Here is a 23,260-nt window from a genome sequence, read left to right as displayed (position 1 = left end):
AAAGTTTATGTGTGTGTATATGTATATGTACACACATATATCACTGAATCATTTTGCTGTATACCTGAAACTAATACAACACTGTAAATGAACTATTCTCAATTAAAAAAAAACAAGTTTGGAGGGCTTCCCTGGTGGCGCAGTGGTTGAGAATCTGCCTGCTAATGCAGGGGACACGGGTTCAAGCCCTGGTCTGGGAAGATCCCACATGCCACGGAGCAACTAGGCCCGTGAGCCACAACTACTGAGCCTGCGTGTCTGGAGCCTGTGCTCCACAACAAGAGAGGCCGCCATAGTGAGAGGCCCGCGCAACGCGATGAAGAGTGGCCCCCGCTTGCCACAACTAGAGAAAGCCCTCGCACAGAAATGAAGACGCAACACAGCAAAAATAAATAAATTAATTAAAAAAAAAAAAAAAAAAAACAAGTTTGTAACAACCAGACACACCCTTTTAGTATAAAAGAAGCCTAAATTCTACCTCGGGTAAAATGGTTCTTTGGGACACTAGTCCACCATCTTCTCAGTCTGTTGGCTTTCAAAGTAAAATCACTTTTCCTTGCCCCAACACCTAGTCTCTCCATTAATTGGCCTGTTATGTGGCAAGCACTAGGTGCTTGCACTATGTAACAGGAACAACAACTGAAGCCTAAGTACTATGTGTAACACCAGTTCATTTATAGCACAAATATTTAATGGGTGCTCATTCACCACAGGCAAGTCACTGTTTATTGAGTCACTAGGCACCATCTTTTATGCTATACCTGAGGACCTGCAGGAATATACATTGTTTTATTTCATACTCACTCTGCCTTTTCTCCTACTTTTCCAATTTAATCTTCTTGATAAGAACGACACATTCTCTATGCAAACTAATTCTTCACAATCCTTAAACCTAAAACACATCACTGATACTTATCTTTGGAAAGATGTTTACATAAAGGATTTAAAGACCTGATTTTAGGTCCTGGTTCTATAACTTACTGTTTATTTGAAAAGTTAACATAAATCACTTAACTTCTCTAAGCTTCCATCTTTTCAGGAGTTTAAAACAATGTATATTTCATGAGTTACAAAATACTGTATAAAGGAGCTTCAAGATGGCAGAAGAGTAAGAAGTGGAGATCACCTTCCTCCCCACAGATACATCAGAAATACATCTATATGTGGAACAACTCCTACAGAATTCCTACTGAACGCAGGCCTCAGACCTCCCAAAAGGCAAGAAACTCCCCACGTACCTGGGTGGGGCAAAAGAAAAAAAGAAAAAACAGAGACAAAAGAATAGGAACGGGACCTGCACCAGTGGGAGGGAGCTGTGAAGGAGGAAAGGTTTCCACACACTAGAAGCCCATTTGCAGGCAGAGACTGTGAGTGGCGGAAGAAGGGAAGCTTCGGAGCCACAGAGGAGAGAGTAGCAACGGGTGCAGAGGGCAAAGCAGAAAGATTCCTGCACAGACGATCAATGCCGACCAGCACTCACCAGCCCGAGGCTTCTCTGCTCACCGGCTGGAATGGGTAGGGACTGGGAGACAAGGCTCCGGCTTCGGAGGGCAGATCTCTGGGAGAGGACTGGGGTTGGCTGCGTGAACATAGCCTGAAGGGGGCAAGTGCGCCACAGCTAGCTGGCAGGGAATCCGGGAAAAGGTCTGGAACTGTCTAAGAGGCAAGAGACTTTTTCTTGCCTCTTTGTTTCGCAGTGCACGAGGAGAGGTGATTAAGAGCGCTGCCTAAACGAGCTCCAGAGACAGGTGCGGGCTGTAGCTATCAGCACGGACCCCAGAGACAGGCATGAGACACTAAGGCTGTTGCTGCAGCCACCAAGAAGCCTGTGTGCAAGCACAGGTCACTATCCACACCTCCCCTCCTGGGAGTCTGTGCAGCCCGTCACTGCCAGGGTCCCGTGATCCAGGGACAACTGCCCTGGGATAACAACACAGCGCGCTTCAGGCTGCTATCACGCTGGCCTCTGCTGCCACAGGCTCACCCCAAATTCCGTGCCCCTCCCTCCCCCTGGCTTCAATGAGCCAGAGGCCCCTCATCAGCTGCTTCTTTAACCACATCCTGTCTGGGCTAGAACAGAGGCCCTCAGGACACTACACGCAGAGGCGGGTACAAATCCAAAGCTGAACCCCAGGAGCTGTGTGAACAAAGAAAATAAAGGGAAATCTCTCCCAGCAGCCTCAGGAGCAGTGGATTAGATCTCCACAATCAGCTTGATGTACCCTGCATCTCTGGAATACCTGAATAGACAACGAATCATCCCAAAATTGAAGCAGTGGACTTTGAGAGCAACAATGTATATATTTTTTTCCTTTATCTCTTTTTGTGAGTGTGTATGTGTATGTTTCTGGGTGTGATGTTTTCTGTATACCTTTGCTTTTACCATTTGTCCTAGGGCTCTCTGTCTGTCCATTTTTTCTTTTAGTATAGTTTCTAGCGCTTGTTATCATTGGTGGATTTGTCTTCTGGTTTGGTTGCTCTCTTCGTTCTTTCATTCTCTTTTTTTATTACTTTATAAATTTTTTAATAATTATTTTTTATTTTAATAAACTTAATTTAATTTAATTTAGTTTTTTCTTTCTTTCCTTCTTTTTTTCTTCCTTTTATTCTAGCTGTGAGGATGACAGGGTCTTGGTGGTCCTCCGGCCAAGCATCAGGCCTGTGCCTCTGAGGTGGGAGAGCCGAGTTCAGGACATTGGTCCACCAGAGACCTCCCAGCTCCACATAACATCAAACAGTGAAAATCTCCCAGAGATCTCCATCTCAACACCAAGACCCAGCTCCACTCAATGACCAGCAAGCTCCAGTGCTGGACACCCTATGCCAAACAACTAGCAAGACAGGAACACAACCCCGCCCATTAGCAGAGAAGCTGCCTAAAATCATAATAAGTTCACAGGCACCCCAAAACACACCACCAGACACAGACCTGCCCACCAGAAAGACAAGATCCAGCCTCATTCACCAGAACACAGGCACTAGTCCCCTCCACCAGGAAGCCTACACAACCCACTAAAACAACCTTAGCCACTGGGGGCAGACACCAAAAACAAAGGAAACTAACAACCTGCAGCCTGCAAAAAGGTGACCCCAAACACAGTAAGTTAAGCAATATGAGAAGACAGAGAAAAACACAGCAGATAAAGGAGCAAGGTAAAAACCCACCAGACCAAACAAATGAAGAGGAAATAGCCAGTCTATCTGAAAAAGAATTCAGAACAATGATGGTAAAGATGATCCAAAATCTTGAAAATAGAATGGAGAAAATATAAGAAACATTTCACAAGGAGCTAGAAAAATTAAAGAGGAAACAAACAATGATGAACAACATAATAAATGAAATTTAAAATTCTCTAGAAGGAGTCAATAGCAGAATAACTGAGGCAGAAGAACGGATAAGTGACCTGGAAGATAAAATAGTGGAAATAACCACTGCAGAGCAGAGAAAAGAAAAAAGAATGAAAAGAATTGAGGACAGTCTCAGAGACCACTGGGACAACATTAAACGCACCAACATTAGAATTCTACGGGGCCCAGAAGAGACAAAGAAAGGGACTGAGAAATAATTTGAAGAGATTATAGTGGAAAACTTCCCTAATATGGGAAAGGAAATAGCTAATCAAGTCCAGGAAGCACACAGAGACCCACACAGGATAAATCCAAGGAGAAACACGGCAAGATACATATTAATCAAACTATCAAAAATTAAATACAAAGAAAAAATATTAAAAGCAGCAAGAAAAAAACAACAAATAACATACAAGGGAACCCCATAAGGTTAACAGCTGACCTTTCAGCAGAAATTCTGCAAGCCAGAAGAGTGGCAGGACATATTTAAAATGATGAAAGGGAAAAGCCTATATAACCAAGATTACTCTACCCAGCAAGGACCTCATTCAGATTTGATGGAGAAGTTAAAACCTTTACAGACAAGCAAAAGCTAAGTGAATTCAGCACCACCAAACAAGCTTTACAACAAATGCTAAAGGAACTTCTCTAGGCAGGAAACACACGAGAAGGAAAAGACCTACAACAACAAACCCAAAACAATTGAGAAAATGATAATAGGAACATACAGATCGATAATTAGCTTAAATATAAATGGATTAAATGCTCCAACCAAAAAATATAGACTGGCTGAATGGACACAAAAACAAGACCTGTATACATGTTGTCTACAAGAGATACACTTCAGACCAAGGGACACATACAGACTGAAAGTGAGGGGATGGAAAAAGATATTGCATGAAAATGGAAATCAAAAGAAAGCTGGAGTAGCAATTCTCATATCAGACAAAATAGACTTTAAAACAAAGACTATTAAAAGAGACAAAGAAGGACACTACATAATGATCAGGGATCCATCCAAGAAGAAGATATAACAATTATAAATATCTATGCACCCAACATAGGAGCACCTCAATACATAGGGCAAATGCTAACAGCCATAAAAGGGGAAATTGACAGTAACATAATCATAATAGGGGACTTTAACACCCCACATTCACCAATGGACAGATCATACAAAATGAATTTAAATAAGGAAATACAAGCTTTAAATGATACATTAAACAAGATGGTCTTCATTGATATTTACAGGACATTCCATCCAAAAACAACAGAATACACTCTCTTCTCAAGAGCTCATGGAACATTCTCCAGGATAGATCATATCTTCGGTCACAAATCAAGCCTTGGTAAATTTAAGAAAATTGAAATCGTATTAAGTGTCTTTTCCAAACACAACACTATGAGGCTAGATATCAATTACAGGAAAAAAACTGTAAAAAATACAAGCACATGGAGGTTAAACAATACACTACTTAATAACCAAGAGAACACTGAAGAAATCAAAAAGGAAATCAAAAAATACCTAAAAACAAATGACAATGAAAACACAACGACCCAACACCTATGGGATGAAACAAAAGCAGTTCTAAGAGGGAAGTTTATAGCAATACAATCCTACCTTAAGAAACAAGAAACATCTCACATAAACAACATAATCTTACACCTAAAGCAATTAGAGAAAGAAGAACGAAAAACCCCCAAAGTTAGCAGAAGGAAAGAAATCATAAAGATCAGATCAGAAATAAGTGAAAAAGAAATAATAGCAAAGATCAATAAAACTAAAAGCTGGTTCTCTGAGAAGATAAGCAAAATTGATAAACCAATAGCCAGACACATCAAGAAAAAAAGGGAGATGACCAAAACAACAGAATTAGAAATGAGAAAGGAAGAGTAACAACTGACACTGCAGAAATACAAAGGTTCATGAGAGATTACTACAAGGAACTATATGCCAATAAAATGGACAACCTGGAAGAAATGGACAAATTCTTAGAAAAGCACAACCTTCCGAGACTGAACCAGGAAGAAAGAGAAAATATAAACAGACCAATAACAGGCCCTGAAATTGAAACTGTGATTAAAAATCTTCCAACAAACAAAGGCCCAGGACAAGATGGCTTCACAGACAAATTCTATCAAACATTTAGAGAAGAGCTAACACTTATCCTTCTCAAACCCTTCCAAAATATAGCAGAGGGAGGAACATTCCTAATCTCATTCTTTTAAGGTCACCATCACCCTGATAGCAAAACCAGACAAAGATGTCACAAAGAAAGAAAACTACAGGCCATGATCACTGATGAACATAGATGCAAAAACCCTCAACAAAATAGTAGCAAACAGAATCCAACAGCACGTTAAAAGGATCATACACGATGATCAAGTAGGGTTTATCCCAGGAATGCAAGGATTCTTCAATATACACAAATCAATCAGTGTGATACACCATATTAACAAACTGAAGAATAAAAACCATATGATCATCTTAATAGATGAAGAAAAAGGTTTTGACAAAATTCAAAACTCATTTATGATAAAAACCCTCCAGAAAGTAGGCATAGAGGGAACTTACCTCAACATAATAAAGGCCATATATGACAAACCCATAGCCAACATTGTCCTCAATGGTGAAAAACTGAAACCATTTGCACTAAGATCAGAAGAAAAAGAAATAAAAGGAATCCAAATCAGAAAAGAAGAAGTAAAGCTGTCACTGTTTGCAGATGACATGATACTATATATAGAGAATCCTAAAGATGCTACCAGAAAACTACTAGAGCTAATCAAAGAATTTGGTAAAGTAGCAGGATGAGAGGCATGGACATATATACACTACCAAACTTAAGGTAGATAGCTAGTGGGAAGCAGCCACATAGCACAGGGAAATCAGATCTGTGCTTTGTGACCGCCTGGAGGGGTGGGATACAGAGGGTGGGAGGGAGGGAGACACAAGAGGGAAGGGATATGGGAACAGATGTATATGTATAACTGATTCACTTTGTTATAAAGCAGAAACTAACACACCATTGTGAAGCAATTGTACTCCAATAAAGTTGTAAAAAAAAACAATTAATGCACAGAATTCTCTTGCATTCCTATACACTAATGACGAAAAATCTGAAAGTGAAATTAAGGAAACACTCCCATTTACCACTGCAACAAAAAGAATAAAATACCTAGGAATAAACCTACCTAAGGAGACAAAAGACCTGTATGCAGAAAACTATAAGACACTGATGAAAGAAATTAAAGATGATATAAACAGATGGAGAGATACACCATATACTGTGTTCTCGGATTGGAAGAATCAACATTGTGAAAATGACTATACTACCCAAAGCAATCTACAGATTCAATGCAATCCCTATCAAACTACCAATGGCATTTTTCACAGAACTAGAACAAAAAATTTCACAATTTGTATGGAAACACAAAAGACCTCGAATAGTCAAAGCAATCTTGAGAAAGAAAAACGGAGCTGGAGAAATCAGGCTCCTTGACTTCAGACTATACTACAAAGCTAGAGTAATCAAGACAGTATGGTACTGGCACAAACACACACATACAGATAAACAGAACAGGATAGAAAGCCCTGAGATGAACCCATGCACATATGGTCACTTTATTTTTGATAAAGGAGGCAAAAATATACAATGGAGCAAAGACAGCCCCTTCAATAAGTGGTTCTGGGAAAACTGGACAGCTACATGTAAAAGAATGAAATTAGAACACTCCCTAACACCATACACAGAAATAAACTCAAAATGGATTAAAGACCTAAATGTAAGGCCAGACACTTTAGAACTCTTAGAGGAACACATAGGCAGAACACTCTATGACATAAATCAAAGCAAGATCCTTTTTGAACCACCTCCTAAAGAAATGGAAATAAAAACAAAAATAGACAAATGGGACCTAATGAAACTTCAAAGCTTTTGCACAGCAAAGGAAACCATAAACAAGACGAAAAGACAACCCTCTGAATGGGGTTGAAAAATATTTGCAAATGAAGCAACTGACAAAGGATTAATCTTCAAAATTTACAAGCAGTTCATGCAGCTCAATATCAAAAAACAAACAACCCAATCCAAAAATGGGCAGAATACCTAAATAGTCTTTTCTCCAAAGAAGATATACAGATTGCCAACAAACACATGAAAGGACGCTCAACATCATTAATCATTAGAGAAATGCAAATCAAAACTACAATGAGATATCATGTCACACAGGTCAGAATGGCCATCATCAAAAAAACTACAAACTGTAAATGCTGGAGAGGGTGTGCAGAAAAGGGAACCCTGTTGCACTGTTGGTGGGAGTGTAGATTTATAGAGCCACTAGGGAGAACAGTATGGAGGTTCCTTAAAAAACTAAAAATATAGGCTTCCCTGGTGGCACAGTGGTTGAGAATCTGCCTGCCAATGCAGGGGACACGGGTTCAAGCCCTCATCTGGGAAGATCCCACATGCCGCAGAGCAATTAGGCCGGTGAGCCACAACTACTGAGCCTGCGCGTCTGGAGCCTGTGCTCCGCAACAAGAGAGGCCGCGATAGTGAGAGGCCCGCACACTACAATGAAGAGTGGCCCCCACTTGCCACAACTAGAAAAAGCCCTCACACAGAAACGAAGACCCAACACAGCAAAACATAAATAAATAAATAAATAAATTAAAAAGCAAGTTTAAAAAAAACTAAAAATAGAGCTGCCATATGACCCAGCAATCCCACTACTGGGCATATACCCTGAGATAACCATAATTCAAAAAGAGTCATGTACCACAGTGTTCATGCAGCTCTTTTTACAATAGCCAGGACAGGGAAGCATCCTAAGTGTCCATCGACAGATGAATGGATAAAGAAGATGTGGCACATATATACAATGGAATATTACTCAGCCATAAAATGAAACGAAATTGAGTTATTTGTAGTGAGGTGGATGGACCCAGAGTCTGTCATACAGAGTGAAGTGAGTCAGAAAGAGAAAAACAAATACCATATGCTAACACATATAAGTGGAATCTAAAAAAAAAAAAAAAATAGTCATGGAGAACCTAGGGGCAGGACAGGAATAAAGATGCAAACCTACTAGAGAATGGACTTGAGGACAAGGGGAGGCAGAAGGGTAAGTTGGGACAAAGTAAGAGAGTGGCACGTACATATATACACTACCAAATGTAAAACAGATAGCTAGTGGGAAGCGGCCGCATAGCACAGGGAGATCAGCTCGGTGCTTTGTGACCACCTAGAGGGGTGGGATAGGGAGGGAGGAAGGGAGTGAGGGTGATGCAAGAGGGAAGAGATATGGAGATATATGTATATGTATATATATATATATATATATAGCTGATTCACTTTGTTATACAGCAGAAACTAACACACCATTGTAAAGCAATTATACTCCAATAAAAATGTTAAATAAATAATAAAAGGGAGACAAAAAACAAATACTGTGCATTACAAGTCCAATCATTACACTTGTTAGAATTAAATGAAAGCAAATAAGATCAAGTAACAACAGCTAACGTTTATTAGTGCTCAGTACTGTCCCACAATATGTTAAAAACTAAATATTTTATCTCATTTATATTTAATCTTCCCTGTAACTCAGAAAAGTAGATATAACCCTTATTTCTCTTTAAAGATGAGGAATTCACGGCTTAGTAAAGGTTAAGTAGCTAATCTGAGATCACAAGTAAACAAGAGAACACAACTGGAATCTGAATGAAAAATGGTCTCCAAAGCCATGATTTTAATCACATCTCCATTTTTAGTTCTTGATCCATGTAAAGGGTTTTAGAGCTATTAAAGCACTTTATACATGTGAGGAGATTATTACAGTTATTATTATTATTCCTCATAATGGCACTAGTAATAATGACAGCTTCAACCTAGTAACATAATTCTTAAATCTCCAGCATTTAGAAGTGTGTCTTCAACATAGCAAGTGATGATGGTGGATATAGGGGACTTTTCCACATACTTAAAATAAAAATCTCAGTGAGCTCCTCTAAATTAATACCTCAAAACAAGTACCCATTCAATGCAGTGCATTCAATGTAAAATATTGTCTTTCAAGGGCAAATATTTCGGCAGCTCAAACAGTACAATAAAATAATTTAAAATAAATAGTCTCAATCCCATTTCACAGAATTATGTAACCAGAAAACTTCTTATCTTAATCTCAATTGTAAAGGATTTTGTGATCATGATAATTTGTCAATGTTTATTCAAAACATACAGTGCAGTCAGCATATTCAAGTAATCCTGCAACTAGAAAGACAATGTCAAAAGAGAAAAAGAGGAAGAGTCCTTTTAAGATTTCCCCATACTGAGAGAAATATCTCACAAAACTTTGTAGCTCCTTCAGGCTCCTTCATGGCTCACTAAGAAATTAATAACTCCTGAAGACTAATTTAATTTCCAAACTGCCTTAAAAAATGGTGTCCTGGATAGCAAACACAAGTATTACGGTTACCAGAAAGGTAATATGGTTACTCACTCATTACAAATTAGTAAATTGGTACTCTAGACCAGGGCTGCTCAATAGAACAGCAATAATGGGAATACTCCACACCTGCACTGTCTACTAGGTAGCCGCTAACCACATGTGGCTATTCAGCACTTGAAATGTGATTATGGTAACACAGCAAGTGAATTTTAAATTTAATTTAATTTTGATTAACTTAAATTGCCACATGTAAATTGTGGCTATTATCTTAGTACAGCTCTAGATTAAAAATAACCCCTTGAATTGATTGGCATGAACCTATTCTCAAGATACTAATTTTTCCTGGACATAAACCTGAGTCTGGACCCTGGACCCAGAATGACCCCATGTAGGCACTCTGAGGGGTCACATCTTACCACAACTTCCCTGTAGCAATGCTCACCTATATACTCTACCTAACATTCCCCACCCCATCTGCGTCACACAGACCACAATGCATTTTTCAAATATTCATTGCTTTCTCTTTGCCTCCTCTTAATCAAACTGACAGAAACTAAAGCACATTCCAAAGACATCCAGCAGAGCTGCTAAAATGAAGAGAGTGGAGAAGCATGCTTTTGCACTAACCTTTCATGTCTAAAGACATGGATTCAAATATAAATCAAACACTAAAGCTTGGTAGTCACATCCAAAACCCCAGGTGGATATGTATCCTAGTCATAAAACTCTTACAATACGACAAGCTGAAAAATGGAGCAGATGGGAACAATGGGCAAATTTGCTCAATTAAGACCCACAATCATTAAAAGGCTGGTCATGGACAATCAAAGAGTAATAAATGCCCAAGAGGTATGGGCTTTGATTATTTTCACAAATCAATTCAAACAGAAAGTTATTATGTTAGTAAAAAATTAATTAGGGAAATTTAGAGATGGGAAAGAGAAGATAATGAGGAAGATGGGGGAAAGAGTATATTTCAATATATTAATTTTCTTCCTGTTCCCTACTAAGTCTAAGAAATGCAAGTCATAAAAAAATAAGAACTAAACTGAAGACTATTCAGTTTTTTTAAATTTATTTACTTATTTTATTTTATTTTTGGCTGTGTTGGGTCTTCATTGCTTCCACGAGCTTTCTCTAGTTGTGGCGAGCGAGGGCTATTCTTCGTTGCAGTGAGCGGGCTTCTCATTGCGGTGGCTTCTCTTGCTGCAGAGCATAGGCTCTAGACACGCAGGCTTCAGTAGTTGTGGCTCGCAGACTCTACAGCGCAGGCTCGGTAGTTGTGGCGCACGGGCTTAGTTGCTCCATAGCATGTAGGATCTTCCAGGACTAGGGCTCGAACCCATGTTCCCTGCATTGGCAGGTGGATTCTTAACCACTGCACCACCAGGGAAGTCCCAAGACTATTCAGTTGTGTTTCCTTTTCTCACACTCAATTTTTCCTCAAAGGAAAAGTAGGCATGTCCACAAAATGATGTAAAATCATTAGAGGTTAATTCCACTAAAACTATTCTGAAAGAATTTGAATTTTTAAAAAATGTTAAACCTAGAAATCAGTCTTTTAAATTTCCGTTATTCATACTGCACTTATAATTTAACTTTCAGTTCTATCAATAAGTCAGAATAAGAATATTTAGTACAACTTGAGTTTGAGGTTCTTTGCTTAATAATTATCTAACACTGTCTCTTTATAGGCCATTTAAATAGCTCATCTTCATTTCACAGCCCTCTTGTCCTATTATCCCCAGGCAGCTAGGACTAAAGCAGTTCTTTAACTGAATAAACTCTCTTAAACTGCAGTTTGAAAATCATCACTATGCTATTTATTTTGGCTCATGGGTACAATGCATGGTAACTATGCTTTGCTATTATTAAGATTAATATACACTTTTTTACTCTTAAGCCACCTTTCCCAACAATTAGAAACAGAGTAAATTCACTGGAAAAATCAAAGTACAACAAGAAAGAAACCATTCAGTTCTAACCACTTAAACCTCATCTATTTGAATACTCATTTCTTTTCTTAAAATGATGCTGTGAGAAAATGAAGTATCTGTTCCTTTTATATAAAAATGGAAACAATAGCATAGACATTTTTTTCCAGGTTTTTAAAGAACCAAAAACAATTTCAAAATATTGTAATACTGTACCAAAGACAATTTCGAAATGTTTTGAGGAAGAGAATAACAATCTAACTCAACAAACTTTTTAATGTGGAACCAGAAAAATGAGAGGAGGAGAGAAGGAGGGAGAAAGAGAGCTACTGTGGCATAATTTTAAGGAACAAACAAATACCAAAGTATAATTTTAAATTCAGAGTATACCAAGTATCAAAGTATACTCTCTCTGGTAAGTTTAGAAGTTAAGACCACAACAAATATCAAAGTATACTTTTTCTGGTATAAGGCAAGGGAAATACTAAGGAAGCCAGTCTGAAAAATTTAAGTAAAGAAGCAGGCACTAACCAAAAGAGAAAAACAACAAATACAAAATCTAAGAGCACAGCCAGATCATTCACATTAGGCAGGTCCTGAATGATGCTTTACTCTAGGCTTATGTATTACAGATGAAAAGGAATGGCATGAACAACGATTCCACAATTGCCAACTGATGACTGCATGTTGTTTCTCTATTAAGGTGGTAACTATGAAACCCAGGTAAATAAAAAATCCCAATTATTTACTATTTCAGTACTTTTAGAATCATAGAATATGAATAGCTACATGGGACCTCAAATATCATCCATTCTAAACTTCTGATTTTACAGGCTTAGAAATTATTTTCCCAGAGCTGGTAGGATGGCCAAATCTCTGCCTCATACTACAGTGCTCTTCCCACTGAAAAGTGCTTCCAAATGCCCAAGCTTCCAATTTCATCAAACCAAAGCATCATTTATAAAACACATTCATCTTCAATAGCAGCAGGGATATAACAGTTCTGAAACTTCAAACAGCATGACCAACTGCTGTACAGAAAAGAATAAAACATATTAGCCCAAGTGCCAAAAAATTTAAAAATGCTTCCTTCAAAGGGAGAGCAGTTCCTTCAAAAATGCTACAAACATGACGCCTTTTTCCCCTTAAGAAGAGTAATTATTGGTTTTAATGGTTTCCATTTAGTCTCTGGGGAACATGAGTTAAACACTAATGCAAGCTGTCACAGCACAGCAACCTCCGAAGGCTCCACTCCACTCAGAAGTGAGAAATAGAATTCTATTAGGGAAAAAGAACTTTGAAAGGAGTTCATCTCCAATTTGCATAAGAAAGACTTATTCTCATTAATTGTTATCCCCAGCTTAAAGATTTAGAAACAAATGCATAAATACTCACTTAAAAACTATTAGCCACCCTCGGTAATAGTCAGCGTATAAATTTTAATACCTATCTCTTGAAAAAGTAGGATCCTACTTGCCATCCTCTCGAATATAAAGAATTTAGACTGTTGATGATTGCTACCGATTAACAAAACTGTTAAGAAGGCTTCTTCCCAATACCTCATTTAGCTCTGCATATGCTTACTAATCATTTTGAGAGCTGCAAATGTACAATGATAATCAAAAGAATAAACACGAACCCAAACAACTCTTTAAGGAGTTATAGTTGCAACCATAAAAAAAGCTGATCATTATCAAGTCACACCTTTTTCTCCTATTATAAAATTCAAAAGATAAAAATGAGAAATATATACTATAACATTGTGCTACATTAAAAAGTCCATTTCAAATTCCAATGCTGCATTTACTGCTGTTTGAAAAATGTCAGTTGTTACAAAAATTATTTCTGAACTCTGCATCAAAAATAAATGGGAAAAAATTAGGAACATGTGAATAGAAGCCTATATAATTTGTTTAATATAAGAGAACCTAGGTGGATGAATTGTGCAACTATATAGCTTTATATTTCTTGACTCTGACCATTCCCCCTCAAATTCAGAATTTCATTATTATATGAATTATAACATTCATTCTCAGAGACCATCAAGATGGCAGAGGAGTAAGACGTGGAGATCATCTTCCTCCCCACAAATACATCAGAAATACATCTACATGTGGAACATCTCCTACAGAACACCTACTGAATGCTGGCAGAAGACCTCACACTTCCCAAAAGGCAAGAAACTCCCCACATACCTGGGTAGGGCAAAAGAAAAAACAGAGAGAAAAGAATAGGGACAGGACCTGCACCTCTGGGAGGGAGCTGTGAAGGAGGAAAAGTTTCCACACACTAGGAAGCCCCTTCACTGGTGGACATGGGGGGTGGCGGGGGGGAAGCTTGGGAGCCACAGAGGAGAGCTCAGCAACAGGTGTGCAAAGGGCAAAGCAGAGAGATTCCCGCACAGAGGATCGGTGCCGACCAGCACTCACCAGCCTGAGAGGCTTGTCTGCTCACCTGCCTGGACGGTTGGGGGCTGGGAGCTGAGGCTCCAGCTTTGGAGGTCAGATCCCAGGGAGAGGGCTGCGGTTGGCTGCGTGAACACAGCCTAAAGGGGGCTAGTGAGCCACAGCTAGACGGGAGGGAGTCCAGGAAAAAGTCTGGAACTGCCTAAGAGGCAAGAGAGCACTGTTTTGGGGTGCACGAGGATAGGGGATTCAGAGCACTGCATAAACGAGCACCAGAGATGGGCGCCAGCCGCAGCTATCAGCATGGACAACAGAGACGGGAATGAGATGCTAAGGCTGCTGCTGAGCCACCAACAATACTGTGTACAAGCACAGGTCACTATCCACATCTGCACTCCCAGGAGCCTGTGCAGCCCACCAGTGCCAGGGTCCCGTGGTCCAGGGACAACTTCCATGGAAGAATACATGGCACATCTCAGGCTGTTGCAAAGTCACGCCTGCCTCTGCCACTGCAGGCTAGCCCCGCATTCTGTACCCCTCCCTCCCCCCAGGCCTGAGTGAGACAGAGCCCCCTAATCAACTGCTCCTTTAACCCCGTCCTGTCTGAGTGAAGAACAGATGCCCTCAGGTGACCTACACGCAGAGGCAGGGCCAAATCCAAAGCTGAACCCCAGGAGCTGTGCAGACAAAGAAAAGAAAGGGAAATTTCTCCCAGCAGCCTCAGGAGCAGTGGATTAAATCTACACAATCACCTTGATGTACCCTGCATCTCTGGAATACCTGAAGAGACAATGAATCATCCCAAAATTGAGGCGGAAGACTTTTGGAGCAATTATAGACTTGGGGTTTGCTTTCTGCATCTAATTTGTTTCTGGTTTTAGTATTTAGAGTTTATTATCATTGGTAGGTTTGGTTGCTCACTTCCTGTTTTTATTTTAATATATCGATATATATATATTTTTCCTTTTTCTCCTTTTGTGAGTGTGAATGTGTATGCTTCTTTGTGTGATTTTTGTCTGTATAACTTTGCTTTTACCTTTGTCCTAAGGTTGTTTCTGACTTTTTTTCTTTTTTTTAATTACTTCCAAATTTTTTTATTTTTAATAATTTAATTTTTTTTATTTTAATAACTTTGTTTTATTTTTTTCTTTCTTTCTTTTTTTTCTCCCTTTTCTTCTAAATCATGTGGCTGACAGGGTCTTGGTGCTCCGGCTGGGTGTGTCTCTGAGGTGGGACAGCTGAGTTCAGGACACTGGTCCACCAGAGACTTCCCGGCTCCATGTAATGTCAAACAGTGAAAGCTCTCCCAGAGATCTCCATCTCAACTCTAAGACGCAGCTCCACTCAATGACCAGCAAGCTACAGTGCTGGGCACCCTACGCCAAACAACTAGCAAGACAGGAACACAACACCACCCATTAGCAGAGAGGCTGCCTAAAATCACAGTAAGGTCACAGGCACCCCAAAACACACCACCGGACATGGTCCTGCCAGCCAGAAAGACAATATCCAGCCTCATCCACCAGAACACAGGCACCAGTCCCCTCCATCAGGAAGCATACACAATCCACTGAACCAACCTTAGCCACTGGGGGCAGACACTAAGAAAAATGGGAACTAAGAACCTGCAGCCTGAGAAAGAAGACCCCAAACACAGTAAGTTTAGCAAACTGAGAAGACAGAGAAACACACAGCAGATGAAGAAGCAAGATTAAAAACCCATCAGACCAAACAAATGAAGAGGAAATAGCCAGTCTACCTGAAAAATAATTCAGAGTAATGATAGTAAAGATGACCCAAAATATTGGAAATACAATGCAGAACAAACAAGAAAGTTTTAACAAGGAACTACAAGAACTAAAGAGCAAACAAACAATGATGAACAACACAATAAATGAAATTAAAAATTCTCTAGAAGGAATCAACAGCAGAATAACTGAGGCAGAAGAACAGATAAGTAACCTGGAAGATAAAATAGTAGAAATAACTACTGCAGAGCAGAATAAAGAAGAAAGATTGAAAAGAATTGAGGACAGTCTCAGAGATCTCTGGGACAACAATAAATGAAGCCGTATTTGAAATATAGGGGTCCCAGAAGAAAAAGAGGGGAAAAAAGGGACTGAGAAAATACTTGAAGAGATTATAGTGGAAAACTTCCCTAATATGGGAAAGGAAATAGTCAATCAAGTCTAGGAAGCACGGAGAGTTCCATAAAGGATAAATCCAAGGAGAAACATGACAAGACACATATTAATCAAACTATCAAAAATTAAATACAAAGAAAAAATTAAACGCAGCAAGGAAAAAACAGCAAATAACATACAAGGGAATCCCCATAAGGTTAAGAGCTGATCTTTCAGCAAAAACTCTGCAAGCCAGAGGGAGTGGCAGGACATATTTAAAGTGATGAAATGAAAAAACCTACAACCAAGCAAGGATATCATTCAGATTCGATGGAGACATTAAAACATTCACAGACGAGCAAAAGCTAAGTGAATTCAGCACCACCAAACCAGCTTTACAACAAATGCTAAAGTAACTTCTCTAGGCAGGAAACACAACAGAAGGAAAAGACCTACAATAACAAACCCAAAACAATTAAGAAAATGGTAATAGGAACATACATATTGACAATTACCTTAAATGTAAATGGATTAAATGCTCCAACCAAAAGACACAGACTGGCTGAATGGATACAAAACAAGACCCATACATATGCCATCTATAAGAGACCCATTTCAGACCCAGGGACACATACTGACTGAAAGTGAGGAGATGGAAAAAGATATTCCATGCAAATGGAAATCAAAAGAAAGCTGGAGTAACAATTCTCATATCAGACAAAATAGACTTTAAAATAAAGACTAGCACAAGAGACAAAGGACACTACATAATGATCAAGGGATCCATCCAAGACGAACATGTAACAATTGTAAATATCTATGCACCCAACATAGGAGCACCTCAATACATAAGGCAAATGCTAACAGCCATAAAAGGGGAAACTGACAGTAACACAATAATAGTAGGGGATTTAACAACCAACTTTCACCAATGGACAGATCATCCAAAATGAAAATAAATAAGGAAACACAAGCTTTAAATGATACATTAAACAAGATGCACTTAATTGACATTTATAGGACATTCCATCCGAAAACAACAGAATACTCTTTCTTCTCAAGTGCTTATGGAACATTCTCCAGGATAGATCATATCTTCGGTCACAAATCAAGCCTTGGTAAATTTAAGAAAATTGAAATTGTATCAAGTATCTTTTCTGAACACAACACTATAAGACTAGATATCAATCACAGGAAAAAAAATGTAAAAATACAAACACATGGAGGCTAAACAATATGCTACCAAATAACCAAGAGATAACTGAGGAAATAAAAAAATACCTAGAAACAAATGACTGAAAACACGATGGCCCAAAACCTACGGGATGCAGCAAGAGCAGTTTTAAGAGGGAAGTTTATAGCAATACAATCCTCCCTCAAGAAGCAAGAAAAACCTCAAACGACCTAATCTTACAACTAAAGCAATTAGACAAAGAAGAACAAAAAACCCTGAAGTTAGCATAAGGAAATAAATCATAAAGATCAGATCAGAGATAAATGAAAAAGAAATGAAGAAAACAATAAAAAATATGAATAAAACTAAAAGCTGGTTCTTGGAGAAGATAAACATGATTAATTAACCATTAGACAGACTCATCAAGAATAAAAGAAGACTCAAACCAACAGAATTAAAAATGAAAAAGAGAAGTAACAATTGACACTGCAGAAACACAAAGGATCAAGGGAGATTACTACAAGCAACTCTATGCCAATAAAATGGACAATCTGGAAGAAATGGACAAATTCTTAGAAACACACAACCTTCTGAGACTGAACCAGGAAGAAAGAGAAAATATAATCAGACCAAACGCAAGCACTGAAATTGAAACTGTTATTAAAAATCTTCCAACAAGGGCCCAGGACCAGATGGCTTCACAGGCGAATTCTACCAAATTAGCTGTTAGAGAAGAACTAACACCTATCCTTCTCAAACTCTTCCAAAATATAGCAGAGGGAGGAACACTCTCAAACTCATTCTACGGAGCCACCATCACCCTGATACCAACATCAAACAAGATATCACAAAAAAAGAAAAGTACAGACCAATATCACTGATGACCACTGATGCAAAAATCTTCAATAAAATGAGCAAACAGAATCCAAAGGCACATTAAAGGGATCATACACCATGATCAAGTGGGGTTTATCCCAGGAAAGCAAGGATTCTTCAATACATGCAAATCAATGTGATACACCACATTAACAACCTGAAGAATAAAAACCATATGATAATCTCAACAGATGCAGAAAAAGCTTTCAACTAAATTCAACACCCATTTATGATAAAAACTCTCCAGAAAGTAGGCAAAGAGGGAACTTACCTCAACATAATAAACACCATATATGACAAACCCACAGCCAACATCGTTCTCAATGGTGAAAAGCTGAAACCATTTCCTCTAAAATCCTGAACAAGACAACGTTGCCCACTCTCACCACTCTTATTCAACATAGTTTTGGAAGTTTTAGCCACAGCAATCAGAGAAAAAAAAGAAATAAGAGGAATGCAAATCGGAAAAGAAGAAGTAAAGCTGCCACTGTTTGCAGATGACATGATACTATACATAGAGAATCCTAAAGACGCTACCAGAGAACTACTAGAGCTAATCAATGAATTTGGTAAAGTAGCAGACTACAAAATTAATGCACAGAAATCTCTTGCATTCCTACACACTAGTGATGAAAAATCTGAAAGTGAAATTAAGGAAACACTCCCATTTACTATTTCAACAAAAAGAATAAAATACCTAGGAATAAACTTACCTAAGGAGACAAAAGACCTGTATGCAGAAAACTATAAGACACTGATGAAAGAAATTAAAGATGACACAAACAGATGGAGAGGTATACCATGTTCTTGGATTGGAAGAATCAACATTGTGAAAATGACTATACTACCCAAAGCAATCTACAGATTCAATGCAATTCTTATCAAATTGCCAATGGCATTTTTCACAGAACTAGAACAAAAAATTTCACAATTTGTGTTGAAAATCAAAAGACCCTGAGTAGCCCAAGCAATCTTGAGAAAGAAAAACAGAGCTGGAGGAATCAGGCTCCGTGACTTCAGACTACACTACGAAGCTACAGTAATCAAGAGAGTATGGTACTGGCAAAAAAACAGAACTATAGATCAATAGAACAGGATAGAAAGCCCAGAGATAAACCCACGCACATATGGTCACCTTATTTTTGATAAAGGAGGCAAAAATATACAATGGAGAAAAGACAGCCTCCTCAATAAGTTGTGCTGGGAAAATGACAGCTACATGTAAAAGAATGAAATTAGAACACTCCCTAACACCATACACAAAAATAAACTCAAAATGGATTAAAGACCTAAATGTAAGACCAGACACTATAAAACTCTTTGAGGAAAACATAGGCAGAACACTCTATGACATAAATCAAAGCAAAATCCTTTTTGACCCACCTCCTAAAGAAATAGAAAGAAAAAGAAAAATAAACAAATGGGACCTAATGAAACTTCAAAGCCTTTGCACAGCAAAGGAAACCATAAACAAGACGAAAAGACAACCCTCTGAATGGGAGAAAATATTTGCAAATGAAGCTACTGACAAAGGCTTAATCTCCAAACCTTACAAGCAGTTCATGCAGCTCAATATCCAAAAAACAAACAAACCTATCCAAAATTGCGCAGACAACCTAAATAGACATTTCTCCAAAGAAGATACACAGACTGCCAACAAACACTTGAAAGGATGCTCATCATCGCTAACCATCAGAGAATTTCAATCAAAACTATAATGAGCTATCACCTCACACTAGTCGGAATGGCCATCATCAAAAAATCTAGAAACAATAAATGCTGAAGAGGGTGTGGAGAAAAGGGAACCCTCTGGCACTGTTGGTGGGAATGTAAACTGATACAGCCACTATGGAGAACAGTATGGAGGTTCCTTAGAAAACTAAAAACACAACTACCATATGACCCAGCAATCCCACTACTGGGCATATACGCTGAGAAAACCATAATTCAAAAAGAGTCATGTTCCACAATGGTCACTGCAGCACTATTTACAATAGCCAGGACATGGAAGCACCCTAAGTGTCCACTGACAGATGAATGGATAAAGAAGATGTGGCACATATATACAATGGAGTATTACTCAGCCATAAAAGGAAACGAAATTGAGTTATTTGTACTGAAGTGGATGGACCTAGAGTCTGTCATACAGAGTGAAGTAAGTCAGAGAGAGAAAGACAAATACTGTATGCTAACACATATATATGGAATCTAAAACAAAAAAAGTTGTACAATGCTTGGCATTAAAACTCTCTCCAGACATAACAGAGTCATCCGTAACTAGTAAGATCACAAAGGAAAATTACATGTAAAATTTAAAAGAAAGTCTCTTAACAAAAGTATTGTAAAAGTATCTTTAAGCAGTATCTAACATAGTACCCTTTGAACAGATATTCACAACATAAGTTACACTGTTGTGATTTAAGAATAGAATTGAACTTAGAAATACAAACATTAAATAAAAACACTTCATTAACACAGTTTTGAAAGAAAGAGGTAATAACTCAGTCAATTTACCAAAAGAGAGGTGGGGTGGAGTGAGGGTAATTTAGACGAGCTAATATAAGAAATTTTCACTTTCAAACAGTATAAGAATCTCTAGCATGTAATAGCACTTGCATCTTTAACACGATGTTACAAAAAAAGTAGGTGGTCATCTTGAAGGTATCACCAAAAGCTCTACATTTTCAAATCTGTTGGAATTACAGACACAAAAGGCCACGTATTATATGATTCTCTTTATGTGAAATGTCCAGAATTGGAATAGCTACAGAGATAGAAAGTAGATGAGTGGTTGCCAGGGGCTGGAGGAAGGAGGGAATGGGGAATGACTGCTAATGGGTACATGGTTATATTTTTGATAAAAATGGTCTAAAAGTAAACAGTGGTGATGATCGCACAACTTTGTGAATTCTCTAAAAAACCATTAAACTGTACACTTTCCAAGGGTGAACTTTATGGTATGTGAATTATATTTCAATAAAACTATTATTAAAAGATTAAATTTAAATTAAGAAGTAATCTGACAGAATTCATAATGTCAATTTATACTACAACAGATATCATTCAGAGCCTTCCACCTGTCCCAATAGCTTCTTTTTTACCTTGGCAAGGCGGCTCATCTGATCTTCTGAGAGAGTACTGCTTGTTCTGCCAGGAGTTTTTGTGGGTTCTGATCCATCTGCTTCCACGTTAGGCCAGACTTTCAAGTCATGCATCCCTTGGCGAAACATGCTAGGCAAAAAGAGAATGTTGAGGACAGACTTAAATTAATGTAGTTCATTATGGGAAATTTCGGATTCGTAAAGAGAGAGAATTCTACCAAGGAAATACATGTCTCTCTTGCCAAGCTTTAAGCCTCCAGTGGGCTGTAAAGCAATTAACCAAGCAACTAAAATCCATGTAACACTGTTTTTCACGTGCCATTCTTTTCTCCTCCAAGCAGTTAGAACTATTACAGAGATTCTAAAGGTAAACTGGAAACAGAGAAGCATCAGTAATGGACCACGTGCACTTCATCACTTCAGTGGAGATCTTAGAAACAGAAACCAAATTTCTACCCAGTTAAAGAATGTCACATTTACAATGACTGAAACCAAAATTAAAATAATTACATAACTTTCTACTTTCAGTGACAATTCAGCATAGTAGACAGCGGAGTTGAACTGCCGAGGTTTGGATCCCAGCTGTGCCATCTATTACCTACAGGACTTTGGGTAAGTTACTTAACTTCTCTGTGCCTCAGTTTCCTCATCTATAAAATGAGATTATAAAGAGGAACTGTATCTCACAGAGTTGTTAGAAAAATTAAATAAACCAGTACAAGTAAAAAGTACTTAGAATAGTGTCTGCCATGTAATAACTATTCGATAAATGTTAGCTATTATTTTCCTTTTCACTGGGTACAGGCTTATTTTTCTCCCATCTTCTTTTCCATAACAAAGATGCCTAAAAAGGAATACAATAGTGGATTCAGTAAGAAAAAATACCCATGTCTACAAATCAGAAATTTAACATATCGTTGGAATTCAGCCTGAGCTGGATGATCCTGCTTTAAAGTAAAAGACTACATGACCTCTGATTGTCATGCTTCAGCTTCTTTCAAAAAGCTACCATGAAGACCCACAGTAAAGGTTGAACAAACTCATAAAAGGAGTTCTAGACAAATATGTTTTTTAAATATGCTGTCAAGTTTCTGAGTTTTGTTTCTTTGAAGAGGGTTAGAGATAGTCTTCTGTTAGTGTTTTCTTTTTTAAGTGTTGTTTAACGAGGCCTTTCAAACAATATAAAGTCTATTCAAACAGCATCCTCCCAAAGCTGAAAGGCCAAGCTGTCAATCGCAATGAAAAGAATAAGACTAGGGCTTCCCTGGTGGCGCAGTGGTTGAGAGTCTACCTGCCGATGCAGGGGACACGGGTTTGTGTCCCGGAGCAGGAGGATCCTACATGCCGCGGAGCGGCTAGGCCCGTGAGCCATGGCCACTGGGCCTGCGCGTGCAGAGCCTGTGCTCTGCAATGAGAGAGGCCACAGCGGTGAGAGGCCCGCGTACTGCAAAAAAAAAAAAAAAAAGAAGAAGAATAAGACTAGAAGTGTGTGCAGGTGAGTAGGCAAGTCCAAAGACTCCCATATTAAATAATCTCTTAATTAGGTAAAAGGTGGATACAGTGATGCACTTTTCCCATCTTTAAAACCACTGTACCTAACTGTAAAATGTTCACATTAATTTTTAACCCATTATTATCATGATCTGACCGACCAATGGAAAATTTCTTAGCAGACTTTCCTGAGGTAATAAAGAGAATTTTCACTGAATATTATGTAATGTATGTAAGTAATGATGCCATAAACATTTAGATTGGAAACTATAAGGGACAGCTACAAGCTGATGAGCAGTATAAGATTAAGGATCAAATATGTTAAGGTCTCTAAGTTTGGCAACAAACAAGTAATATC

At 38.4% G+C, this 23,260-nt stretch overlaps 1 protein-coding gene across 1 annotated transcript in view; it reads right to left on the bottom strand.

Annotated features, from left to right (window-relative positions):
* The window catches only part of PIK3C3 (phosphatidylinositol 3-kinase catalytic subunit type 3), a 146,190-nt gene that overhangs the window by 109,749 nt on the left and 13,181 nt on the right, over positions 1-23,260 (bottom strand). Inside the window, exon 4 of the mRNA XM_060119274.1 lies at positions 21,412-21,541. Coding sequence (XP_059975257.1) covers positions 21,412-21,541 — 130 coding nt within the window. The remainder of the gene's footprint in view (positions 1-21,411; positions 21,542-23,260) is intronic.

The sequence above is a fragment of the Mesoplodon densirostris genome, chromosome 15, assembly GCF_025265405.1.
Source record: "Mesoplodon densirostris isolate mMesDen1 chromosome 15, mMesDen1 primary haplotype, whole genome shotgun sequence".
Lineage (NCBI taxonomy): Eukaryota > Metazoa > Chordata > Mammalia > Artiodactyla > Ziphiidae > Mesoplodon > Mesoplodon densirostris.
Note: the sequence above shows the minus strand (reverse complement) of the source record. Positions and strands in the feature narration are given on the sequence as shown.